The following is a 12782-nucleotide window of genomic DNA, read 5'->3' as shown; positions in this document are numbered from 1 at the left end:
GGGGAGAAAGTGATAGCCAGTAATCCACAAGGAAGGTGTCATGAAAGAGAACTGGAGAACTGTTCTTCAAAAGCTGCTAAGAGAGGGTAGCTGCCTAAGGCAGTGCTCCCAAGCAGCTAAGCTATTTGTAGAAGGACATCCTGAATCATGGTCATGGACTAGTTCCAGTTTACAGCCGAGACCAATGTCTCCAAGGTCTGCCTGTGTGTCTCTTTTCTGGGCATGTTTGTTTGTGGACTCATTCATGGAAACAGTGTTCCTGCTGCTGGCAGTGAGTAGGCACTGAGACATATTTGCTCTCATCCAAATCTATGCCATAAAACCATGGTCAACACATCTATGGACCACTTTCCCCTGCCCCCTACCATGAGGCCACTTTAGTTTTTTTGTGTTTCACTAGTTTTGGCTCTATCCTCTTCAGTCAGAACTATCTGTATGTATGTATGTGTGTGTCAAGTGAAGTCGTTCACTTGAGTCTCACTCTTTGCCACCTCCTGGACTGTAGCTTACCAGGCTCCTCTGTCCATGGGGTTTTCCAGGCAAGTCCTGGAGTGGGTTGCCGTTTCCTTCTCCAGGGGATCTTCCCTACACAGGGATCGAACTCAGGTCTACTGCATTGCAGGCAGACGCTTTACCATCTGAGCCACTATATCTATCTATCTATCTGTCTGTCTGTCTGTCTGTCTATCTAACCACTTGGGGTTGGTCAGAGTTCTGTTGCCTAGAAAACATCATAGAAAGCTTCTGTTTCCTAAAAAAAAAAAAAAAAAAAAAAAAGCTCCTGTTTCCTCTTAGCTATGCCATTCTATTATTTACTGTATTCCCATTATTGTCCATTAAAATCATATTCATCCTCTAAGAATCTGATCAGATGCTTATTTCCCCATGAAACCTCCTCTGATCACTCCAGCTTAAAGAGATCGTGTCTGCCTTTATAATTTCACATTATACAGTTTTCTAGTAGTGGACCCAGTGTTTGTTGACTAATAGTGTTACCTGGAAGAAACTTTCTTTTTTAAAAGAAAGTTTTTATTCTTGAACAGTTTTATATTTATGGGATCACTGCAAAGAGTACACAGATTTTCTATTTACCCATTACCCAGTTTCCCCTATTATTAACATCTTACGTTAGTATAGTAAACATGTCATAGTGAATGAACCAATATTGACACATTATTATTAACTAAAGTCTGCACTTCATTCAGATTTCCTCAGTTTTCCCCAAATGTCCTTTTTCTGTTCCAAGATCCCATCGAGGATGTCACGTGTTACATTTGACATTAGCTGTGTCAGTTTCTCAGACTTTCTAGTCTTGGGTGACCATGCAAGTTTTGAGGATTATATAGCAGGAATTTTGTAGAATGTTCTTTGTCTGATGTGTTTCTCATGATGAGGCTGGAGAGATGGGTTCTTGGGAGAAAGACAACAGACCAGAGAGTATCTACATAAATTATTTAGAATTCTTTTGCATGAGAAAATTTGTTTATTCTCCCCCATTTGTTTATTCAATCACTTATTTACGGGCTTGTAAATATTTATTTTATGTCTTGAGTTCTAATGCAATACCGCTTTATCCGTTTCGTTGCATAAATTGCTCCAGCTTTGGCCATGGGGACCCTTTCATTGGCTGTGTTTTCTTGCCATATCCCCATCATTCTTGTGTGTGTATATACACTCAACTTGGGGCACTGAAACATTCTCCAAGATAATTGTATTTCCTGCCTCAGCCCTGAAAGTAGCAGTCTCTCCAAGGAACCCTGGTTCCTTTTATTGGAGAATGGTATAAGAAGTCAAGATCTGGGTATCAGGTTTGCTCCTTGCTATTGGGTGTCACTGCTTCTAGGCACTCTCATAACAAGAAGATAGATATATGGGTATGTACTAACCTGTGTGTACACATCTATAAATATTTCCATATGTAACCATTTATATCTCTATTAAGCTAAATATGAGTTCATACTGATGTCTCAACTCTAATCCATAACCACATGGATTACTCTAGGGGAATTTGAGCTTCAGGTACAATTCCAGAACTAATAAATCAGGATAAATATTCACCTTATGTCTTTTGAAAGGTAAACATGTTAACATCATTGAATGTTTTTCTTGGTTTAATAGTGGAATAAATATTAAAATTATGAAAATATTGTAAAAGTCAGTTTTACTTTATCACTGTTCACAATTTGGGTATTTATCTTATTGAAACTTTGTTACCCACCTATAGTTTTGCTAATTTTAATTCCATGAGAATATAATCTAATAGAGTTTGAAAGTTCTTATATTACCTAAATATTGAAAGTCCCAGAATTTGAAAGTTTTTATATTTTGTGACAATTCAGTGTCCCGTTCAACTATCAAAGTTCATGATTTAACATTCTAAATATAGAAATAAACACTATAAAAACACAAAGATAATTATGTAAACTGTGTTCATTGTGTTGACAGTTTCTGCTTCACTCATTCCCTCTCCTCTTTCTTCTTGTCTTGCATTGTTGGTGGGCTGAAGGCTCCAGTTCCAACACCATCTTCTGAGATGAACCTGATTCCCAGAATGCCCTTGGTGCTGCTCCTGCTGCTGCCTATCTTGAGTTCTGCAAAAGCTCAGGTTAACCCAGGTAACACTGCCATTGCTCAGCCACATGCTGGAGACCAGCTGAACACTCAAGCCCTTCAGTGTTCATTTTGGGAAGAGCACTGCTGAGGGGTCCAAAGGTCCCTCCTTCCTTTCTTTCTCTATGGTAAAACAGGGCCATAGCAGAAATTGAAACAAATATACTCTGTAACATGCTGAATAGTATTGAAGTACTATGGAGTTGGGTGGAATAAAAAGAAAATAAAATGGGGGGTGGAAGAAGCAACCATTTGCTTCTGCATCGTCTGGGAAACAAACAAGAAAATTTTCAGACACCTTAGAGAACTTCTGCAAGTTGGTTTCCCAGTTATGTTTGGTTGGTTAAGGCCTATATTTTACTTGGCTGTCATTTATGCTTTGGGGACCCTGGTCTTGTAGGATCTCAGGCAGTTTCTCTTTCCTACAGGGTGTGGGCCATGCTCAAAAATAGATATGTTAGTCCCCTTCTCTCAATTTTTAAAATTATGTGTACACTTTAAATTGAAGTATACAATGGTATCAATTGTCTATTACCATAGTGATGCCACTTAACAACATATGCAAAGTTGGTGATTTAGTCTGGTTTTGATGGGCTTATTCTTCTGGTCCCTTCCGGATGTCCCTTCTGCACATATCTGAGAGTAAGCTGGTCATTTACTGACTCATCGAGAATGGCCTTGGCTCTGACAACTGGGGCAACTTCGATATGCTCTCCTTTAGCACCACTAGTGTGGATACCTTTGAATGGAAATTGCAGAGCAGCAAAGCAGAGAGGGAAATGTGTAGCATTTTTCAAACCAGTGCTCCAGTCATGTTTGCTGAGATCTCATCGTCCAAAGCGAGCCACATGGCCAAGCCCAGCGTCAGAGTGGGAGAGCACAAAAATATTACCCCGGGGAGGTCTGAGTACAGGGAAAAGTAAGGGTTGGAGCCATGTTTCCTTTTGGCCACAAATATAAATGTAGGAAATTAGATATAGCCTAAGTGTCAATTTGATGAATTTTATGAACTGAACACATCTATCCGAGCAGTATCCAGGTTAAGCAACAGAACTGTACCAGGACTTCGGAAGCTCTTCTTACACGCTCTTCAAGTCACTTTGCCCCACTTTCATCCCAAGGGTAGTCCTTATTGTTTTCTAACAACACCAATCGGTGCTACTTGTTTTCGTACTTTATATAAGTGGAATCACCTTTTGTTTCTGGCTTCTTTCACTCAACATTTTATTCATGATGTTCATATCATGGCATGCAGTTGGCAGCTCTGTTTTCATTGTTGTATAATTTTGTTTGAATATTTTATTTATTCAGTCTACTTTGGATGGTAATTTGGATTATTTCCAATTTGAGCTCATTATAAATAAAGCTCCTATAACCCTTCTTGGTTATCTTTTGGTGGAGGTCAATACTCAAGTCTTTTAGATATATACCTAGAAGTAGCTTATATGTTGAGTTTCCCTGGTGGCTCAGATGGTAAAGATTCCGCCTGCAATGCAGGAGACCTGAGTTCGATCCCTGGATTGGGAAGATCCCCTGGAGGAGGGCATGGCAACCCACTCCAGTGTTCTTGCCTGGAGAACTCCATGGACAGAGGAGCCTGGCAGGCTATAGTCCATGGGGTCACAAAGAGTCAGACATGACTGAGTGACTAAGCACAGCACAACACAGCTTATATGTTATATATGATCCGTTTTCCTACATATTGCTAAAGAGTTTTCCAAAGTGATTTTGCTGATATCCCACCCCATTGCAGTGTCTGAGAGTCCCAGTGGCTTCAGGCTGTATTTGAATTCCTGAGGGTATTTTCGTTTCCTCTTCTTCATACAGTATGAGTGTACATTTGTGAAACGCTCACCTTCTTATCTTTGCAAAAATTCCATTTCCATGGGATATTCTTTTTTCTTCCATAGGGCATATAATCAAGATATTTAATATCAGTGATTAATTGGTTCAGTAAATCCAGTACCTTGTTACTTTTTTGTAATAAGCTTAGTGAGTGCATCTCAGACCTGAACTTGACACCATTCTTTCGTTTTTTGTTTTGTGTTCCTCTCACCTAGTTGAAGTCTAGTTGCCTTCTACTTGGTCTTAAGTTATGACAATAGTCATACGCTTCTCTTTATACTTCATTCATCCTTTCACCAGCAGTAAAATAAAGTTGGATTAGATAAGCTATGAAACCTTTTGTCACAAACTTACTATAATTTAGTGGTGTAAAAACTTTACTGCCCATTTTGGAAGACACTGATAGACTTTGGGCTTGGAAACAGGGTCCTTGAACTCACACAGCTGTTTTTCACAAGAAAGACCATTTGTCCCCAACTCCCTGCCACTTCCCAGGTTCAGGAATCTAAAGTCAGAACTTCAGAGGAATCGTGTCCCTTATTCTAAGCACATAGACGACAGCTGATGTAAACCCTAAAATGCTCCTTAGTAAGAAGTTGCATCTAGAAATCATGCCCCAACCTAGCCTGCCTCCATGGGAAAGGGATATCTCTAGACTCCATATGACGTATATGAATACTCCTGTCTACTGAATTTGTCTGATCAGTTTCCAGGATCAGGCTCCTCCAGAATGTATAAAACCAGTGCTTTGATTGCCACTGGGGGTCCAAAACACGGTGGAATTTCAGGTAGGGGGAAGTGGTAGAACCAACCTGGTTGTCCTGAAAACTTCACTGAGGGTCTGTTAGTCCTGAGGACTCATCCAGCCAACTAAATAGCTGCTGAGTGTGGAGAGCACAGGGGCAGTCAGCCCCACTCTCCTAACTTGGCCTGTGACAAGTACTTGTGCTTGGGAAAGGGAAAACACCCCTTCTCTCCAACAGGCAATCTAGGCATTTAGGATCCATGGTACAGAGCCAGGGCACATACTGGGACTTCCCATTTCAATCCTGGATTTTCCCCTCATAAGAAGCAGGCAACCTGCTAGCAGTTTAGAGTCTTGGGGTGGTGGAGTCCTCCTTTGGTATCAAGAATGTTTGGAGGAACAAAGACATTATCTGAGGTTCAGAGTGTTCTCTTCCTACTGGCTCCAAATTGACTTTCAGTTCATCTTTGTGGTTTTATTCTTTCTAGCATCAATCCTATATCCAGTGAGCTCTTAAGGTCTAGGGGCTTGATATCCTAGGCTAGTCATGCTGCATTGAATCTTAGAGATATTTAAGTCCTTCCTCCTCATTTTATAGATAAAGGAACTGGGTGTCAAATAGGGTGAGTGATTTGGTGGTTTGCCCATGACAACACACATAGCTAATGGTAAAGCAGGGACCACTGGCTCCTGACTCCCAGGCCCAGGTTCCTTCCATCAGACTACCCACCCCTTTGAAGGCCACTTGAAACAGTCTTTCTCTAATGATCATGTTTAGCTGGACAGCTTTATGGTTTCCTTTCTGTGACTTCTGATGCACATTTATGGGGATGAGAGGTAATTTGGATTTGAGGGACAGCCTGAATCCAAGGAACGGGCAAAGACAACAGGTTCCCACAGAGCTCTTGGAACCTTGGTCTTGTTAGCATGCTCAGCAAGAAAGGCTAGAGTTAGAAGGCCCTCGGGACCAGCTCACCCTGGCAAAGAAACCCAAGTGCTGAAGATGCTTTGATTGCCTTCTGCACAACTGTCCCCTTCTCCCAACTTTCTGTCTCCCACCAAAGTTCATACAGCTACTTTCAGTTCAGTTCAGTTGCCCAGTCGTGTCCAACTCTTTGTGACCCCATGAATCGCAGTACTCCAGGCCTCCTTGTCCATCACCAACTTTACCTATACACATTTCCACACTGGAAAATCATTTTTATTTCCCTGGGTTCTCCTCATTCATGCTCCTAGAGATGTGCTGAGAGGGTTTATGGGATCTCAACTGCTAATGAGAGTGTGATGCTAGTTCCAGGTTTCTGAACCCAGGCCTGAGGTACTAAGGCCGTGTGTATGTTTGTATGTGTGTGTGTATGGCTTGAGAAAGGCCTTGGAAAGGAACCTCCCAGGTTAAATTTCTCTTCAGTGAGCAATGCTAGATGCTGCCCAGACTGGCTTTTTCTTGCTTGTATCATTATGTTTGTTTGTCAAATCTAGCCTGAGGGTGGCCTCTGGTATCCTTCCTAACAGTAAAAGATCTTTCTCTGGGGATATCAGAAACTCGTTTGCCCCTTAAGCACTCTGGTTATTCCAAGTAGAGAAAAAAAAGATGCAAATTTCAAAGAAGAGTACCAGCTAATATTTAAGAAGCACTGAATATATTCCTGGTACCATTCTATCAGCACATTTAGTCTTCAGAAGCATCTTAGGAATTAGGTGGCATTGTTATTCCAGTTTCACAGAGGGGAAATTGAGGCCCAGAGAAATTAGGTCACTCATTTAAGGTTATAGACCTAGCCAGGTGGCAGAGCTGGGACGTGATCCACCTCCAGGGAGCATATTCTTGACCTCTGTGCTCTGCTGCTTCCTGGAGAGTTAGCCTCACTAAATGGGTGCTAACCAATCACATCAAGTCTCTAATGTCATGCTGGCAGAGACAGTGAAGGCTGAGAGTGATCCAGAGGAAAACAAACTTGCTAGGTTGCGTAAAAAGAGAAAGGGAGAACATGGAGTAAAGAGACATAACCACAGAGAGAAAAACAAGAGGGTGGAGATGGTTGTCACTGAGGAGTAAGAGGGCAGATGTGAAGCTAAGTTAGTACCCAAAGCAGGAACCACATGACTCTGGGATCCTTGGTATATGGCAAGTGCTTCCCAATCAAAGGCTTTGCCTTCACCCAGTGATAACAAAATGCCATGCTATGTCCTTCCTCCCAGGATGTATGTTCCTTCTGCTATAAGATTTCAACAAATCAGGAATCAGGGCATTCTAAAACTCAAAGAAGCAATAAGCTTCTCTGGGCCATCTTTCCAGATTGTTCCCTAAATTGATGGTTCTTCTTGGCCCTGATGTTACACTACAGACAGTATGGAGAGTATGTGCTGACAGGAGAGTATGATGGCAACATAGACGGTGAAGAGACGATGGCAACTGAGAGATCTAGATTCAAATCTCAGCTCTGGGACTATCTCCTTTGTGACTTTAGCTACATTTCTTCACCTTACTTTGCTCACTTATAAAATGGGAAGAGTAAAGTCTGCTTTCTGCCCTTCACAGGGTTCCATTAGGGGGACCAAATGAGATAATGGAAGTCAATGGGCTCTGGAAAGTTACATGCAAATATCAAGGGTTGTAACTTGTTACTTTTGGAAGAGAAGGAAATGAAAATAATGCAAACTATAAAACAACAGTTTCTTTCAAGCTGATGATGGAGGAGGAGAGAGAAAAAGAGTTCATTGGTGACTATTATGGTCCCTCGTGGTCTCCAAGAGAGACTCATGTTACCTTTGGGGAATAGGGATTCTAACAACCCTGAACTCTGGCCATCCCAACTCCAAGGGATGCAGGGCCCTGTGCCCAGGCTGAGCATATCCATGACAGTGTTTTTTTTTTTTTTTTTTTCTGGGGAGAATAGTGTGATTGTTGACTTAGCTCTTGGTCTTAGCCAACAGGCCCCTGAAGAGCATGGATGTGGTAACATAGGCCTCCCAGAATTTTTCAGTGGTTTGGACACATACACAGTAAAGTAAGGCAAAAGTTAAGACATTCAAAACAATGAGGGTTTTGGAGGGGCTTAAGTGGAAGGCGATGAGTTGCTAAAAAGTATGCAACTTCTTTTTTCCCTGCTTCACAGATGTTAATGACTTGGGTCATTGTCTTATCTGGTGCGGCGTTGATCTCCTGGGTCCTCATGATGGACCCCTGTCATAGTGCTTGGCTTGTAAAGGCAATCAGTAAGTGTTTGAGGAGTAAGAAGGCAGGAAAGAAAGGATGTCGAGAAGCTCCCTTTCTTCTCTGCATTTTTCTACAAAAATGGATCTAAGTTATGCCATGAGAGGTTTGCGCTCACAAAGATGTTCAGAAGCTGAGAAGAAGACCTAAGAATATCATTCTTTTAAATGATGGTGGTGTTAAGTAGAAGGATGACAGACTGAAGTTCCCTGAACTGCAGCTACTAATATGCAGTAATGAGGTCCAGCCCCTGGTGTCCAAGGGCTTTGAGAGCCTTTTTCCTTGCAGAGGTAGAGCAGCCTCTGTGATTATTCCTAAAAGCCTAAATTCCCTCTCCTCTGGTTTATGGGCAGAGCATTTTAGTGGTTATAAATAAAAATGTGCTTACATTGACCCAAATTTGTATTACTTTTGACATTTCAAGGGAAGGATTCAGACTTAATCTTTTGGGTGCTGTAAGCTATAGTCAAGATATAAGATCTAACGATGAAGAGTATCTTGTATGCATAATTATTGCTAATTTAAGAAATGTTTCATCTTGGCATAGGAGAATCCCTGGATATGGGGATAGGCTAAAGCCACATTGAGAAAGCTACAATATTAGTTTGTTTGTTCTAAGTAGGTTAAACCAATATTTAGGACTTTTTATAGCTTCTTATTGAGTAACTTGCTAAATAATAATGGATGCCTCTCTTCCTACTATACAAATACTACTTCTACTGCTCTTACTGTTACTACTAGTGATAATAGCAATAATGACATGATAAATCTCTGGTTACTCTGTTTGTTTCTTCATTAAGTAAAATTAATCCTTAATTTCTCTTATGACGATGAATCTGGATTCCTCTCTTAAAGTGCCAAGAGTAAGAAAGTTACAAATATTGGGGTAAATGTAAGGACTTTTTTCTATATTTATGACCACTAAGATGCCCTGCATATAGGTAGAAAACTGGCTCGTCCCAGTTCTCTGAGGCTTGGGTGGTCTTCTCTTTAGAAATGTGTTTGGGTCTTTGATTTTCTTAAGAGGATGTGAACCCAAAGTCCAGCCTGGCTAACAGTGAAAGCAGTTGGGTCTGCCTTTACACAGTAGGGTGGACTGTCTTCACCTTGGGCAATTGGCAGGGTTTAAACTTGGAATCTTGGTCATTCAGTGCTTTTTAAAAACTCCCATGTTTTCTGTGGCCTCTCTTCCTGGTGGGTCCTGAACTCTAATCTTTATCAGATTCAAACACCCAGCTCAGCTTTTCAGAGGGTTTTTCCTTAGGTTTTTACACTGCCTCTCTTATACAACCCCAGCATTTGGCAAATGTACCAGACAAGAAAAAAGCTGCCTGCTAGAAGGATCTCCTTCAAAAACTCTGAGATTTTATCCTCCAGTGACCCTCTACCAGTGCAAAGCCCAGGGTCAGCCTCTTGCCTCTGCCCCTTGCAGTTGACAAATGGCTACATATAACTGCAGAGGCCATGCTGCTTCTCAATCTCCCTTCTCTGAAGCTTCAGTTCCTCTGCTCTCACCATGTCAGCACAATCAAATGGCTGTAAACAGATGATTTATAGATTTTATCTAGTTCTTCCAGTTATCTTTAGGGGGAGTGTTGGTTACTATAAGCTACTCCATCCCACCTGGGAACAAAAATAAAAAGTTAACTTTTACCTTGCTGTTGCTGTGATTCGTGTTAACTGATTATGCCTTGCTTTTTGAATTGGTTAGTAGGAAGCTCAGAGACAAATTTGAGGCCCATCACCAGCAAAGTGTATAGAAGCAAATGTAATATTGATTATATTTTTAGTATTAACCTTAGCTCCAGCTTACCTTAATGTCCTTATTCTCTTTCCCCATATCTGCATTTCTACACTTATTTGTTTGTTTATTTACTTAGTATATTGTACAGTTTTGGAAGCCAGTTCCAATTTTTTTTAGAATGAGTCAGAGTAAAAATAGTTAAAAAATCAATAACACCTACCCTTTATTAAATGCTACTGTTCTAAGCATTACTGTGCTATAAACATTACTAAGTACTTGACATTTATAACTCATATTTTCTCATAAACAAATACTGTTATTACTGTAAAACTGAGATGCTTAAAGCTTAATTAATCTTCGTAAGGCCATAAAACCTCTAAATTGCTTAAGAAAGAGTGAATGTAATATTTAAAATGAATGATCCCCTCTCCTTCTGGATATCATTTATTGAACCCTATTGCCTTCCAGGAATTGTTAAGTTCCTTGTACATTACATCTCTGCAACAACCTTGCTTGGCAGGATTATTTAAGACGAGGAAGTGGAAGTTCAGAAAGGCTTAGTAACTTGTCTTGAGATCCTACAATTTGGAAATGGCAGAATCAAGTTTTAAGTAGGCCTCTTTTGATTCCAAACTATGCCATGACTTTGTTCTCAACTCCTAGCTCATGGCTACCCAGCTGTCTCAACTTACCTCCTTGTTGAGGAAAAGGACACACTATTTTAGCAGGAGGCTTTCACTGACTTTGTTAACCAGGAAGTCTAACATACCTTGTCCAATCCTTATCTCAGTACCCGGAAATCCAGTACAGCTTGGGGACCCCTCTTCTGGAGTTCTACAATAATTGTTTCTGGAGAGTATTTTAGGCTTTTAGGAAAACTGCAATTCTAAAGGGCTGTTCTTAAGGGAAATTTAGACTTGGGCAAAAGAAGTCTTGGCAAAATAACCTCATTGTACTTAGAGGAACCCAAGTAAGTTTCCTTGGCACCTAGCAAGATCCCAGTATGTAGCTATTTACTTGCACAGTGAACAAGTCTGAAGCAGTCTGCTCAGTAGGGTTTCTGGGGAGAAGGGACCCAAATGACAGCTTCTTTAATTAGACCACCTTGTCCTCTCTGGAGCTGGAAAAACTAGGTCATGGTAGCCTGAGCTTGAAGAAAGAGGAACCAGGGATCAGATTTGAATTTCAGTCCTGATTACCTTAATCAGCTGTTCATCCTTGAGTAAGTCAATTCACCTTTTTGAGCCTCAGAGGTTCTGATATTCATGGAGCCATTGGAACGATCGATTTCTTGAAGGCCTGGCTCTAAAGTTTCATGGTTGCAGATGTTCCTTTAGGTCATCAGCTGCCTCGGGCCCCCTGGTTGACCCTAATAGCTGAGCCGCACCCCCACCAGTCTTACCTGCCCTGTGCCAGAGGGGCCCAGCTGTCAGCTCTCCATGGCCTCAGGCCTGTGTGCCATGTGAGTGTTTTCCTGGAAGCTGCATATAGGACACTCATTGATGGGGAGAGCCTGTGGTCTGGAGTTGACAGTGAGATGGTAAACATCATGAAACAAGCAGCCCTTTCAGGCTCTCAACTTTGGCAGCGCAGTGTGAAAATGATTCTTGGAAGCTGGGGCCTGGTGGCAGCTGCTTCTCCCCAACCTGCCTGCCAGGCCCCACCAGAGCTCAGGAGGAGCTGCCTTGCTGCCTGGGCATGCAGCAGCCAGTGCTGGTAGTTTTCCACTCTGGGAAACTGGAAAAGTCAATTAGCTTCTCTGTCCAGGAGATCGGCGGGTAACGGAAGCGTAGGCAACCACCAAGACAACTCAGCAGGCAAAATCAGGTGATGCCTCTTTGCTTCAGGGTCTCTTGCTTCCCTTTGTGATTTTCTGCCTTCTCATGCTGCTTTATGTTTCTCTGCTTTCTGAAGCTCAGAGACAGATGGGTGGGTTTGGATTAACAATGAAGTGGGCTTGGGGGAAAGGAAAGGGACCTGACATTTAGGACTTGGGCCGACTTGGCAATTCTGAGTCTTCGCTCTTGGCTGGGATCCCTTCCACAGAAGGAGTTTGTCAAAAATAGGCACATTCAATGGGAAAACCACATTGGTACTGCTGAGAAGTGCCACGTTGGTTGCTGAGGGCCAAGGTTTATCCTGGTTCCAAAGACCCACTAGGATGAGGAAGGCCATCCAAGACCAGCTTGTCTACTTCCCCGTGTCCGTTCTCTGAGGCTCCTGGGAATAGCAACTCATCAAGGAACTTTGCCTAGTGGCTGCTGTGATGGCTTTTATCTCTGAGCTCCCTTTCTTCACGCTATGCTCATTGGTCTCAGCTTCTAGACTTACAGCTCTGCTCCGTTGTCTGAAGAAGGTTTGTAATACTTGTAGCCCAGAATCTTACTCTGGCTTGAGTTGGGGATCTTCTACTGACTAATAATCTGGTCAGAACTTCTCTTTCTCTCATGCAGTTCAGTTCAGTCGCTCAGTCATGTCTGACTCTTTGAGACCCCATGGACTGCAGCATGCCAGGCCCCCCTGTCCATCATCAGCTCCCAGAGCCTGCCCAAACTCATGTCCATTGAGTTGGTGATGCTAACCAACTCTCTCATCCTCAGTCATCCCCTTTGCCTCCTGCCTTC

General features: G+C 42.1%; 1 protein-coding gene across 1 annotated transcript in view; it reads left to right on the top strand.

Annotated features, from left to right (window-relative positions):
* Positions 1-2533: 2533 nt before the first annotated feature.
* The window catches only part of DDR2 (discoidin domain receptor tyrosine kinase 2), a 64897-nt gene continuing 54648 nt past the window's right edge, over positions 2534-12782 (top strand). The window contains exon 1 of the mRNA XM_068964516.1: positions 2534-2615. Coding sequence (XP_068820617.1) covers positions 2534-2615 — 82 coding nt within the window. The remainder of the gene's footprint in view (positions 2616-12782) is intronic.

Source organism: Capricornis sumatraensis, chromosome 2 (genome assembly GCF_032405125.1).
Source record: "Capricornis sumatraensis isolate serow.1 chromosome 2, serow.2, whole genome shotgun sequence".
NCBI classification, from domain to species: domain Eukaryota; kingdom Metazoa; phylum Chordata; class Mammalia; order Artiodactyla; family Bovidae; genus Capricornis; species Capricornis sumatraensis.
The sequence above is the reverse complement of the archived record's forward strand: the minus strand, read 5'-3'. Positions and strand labels throughout refer to the sequence as shown.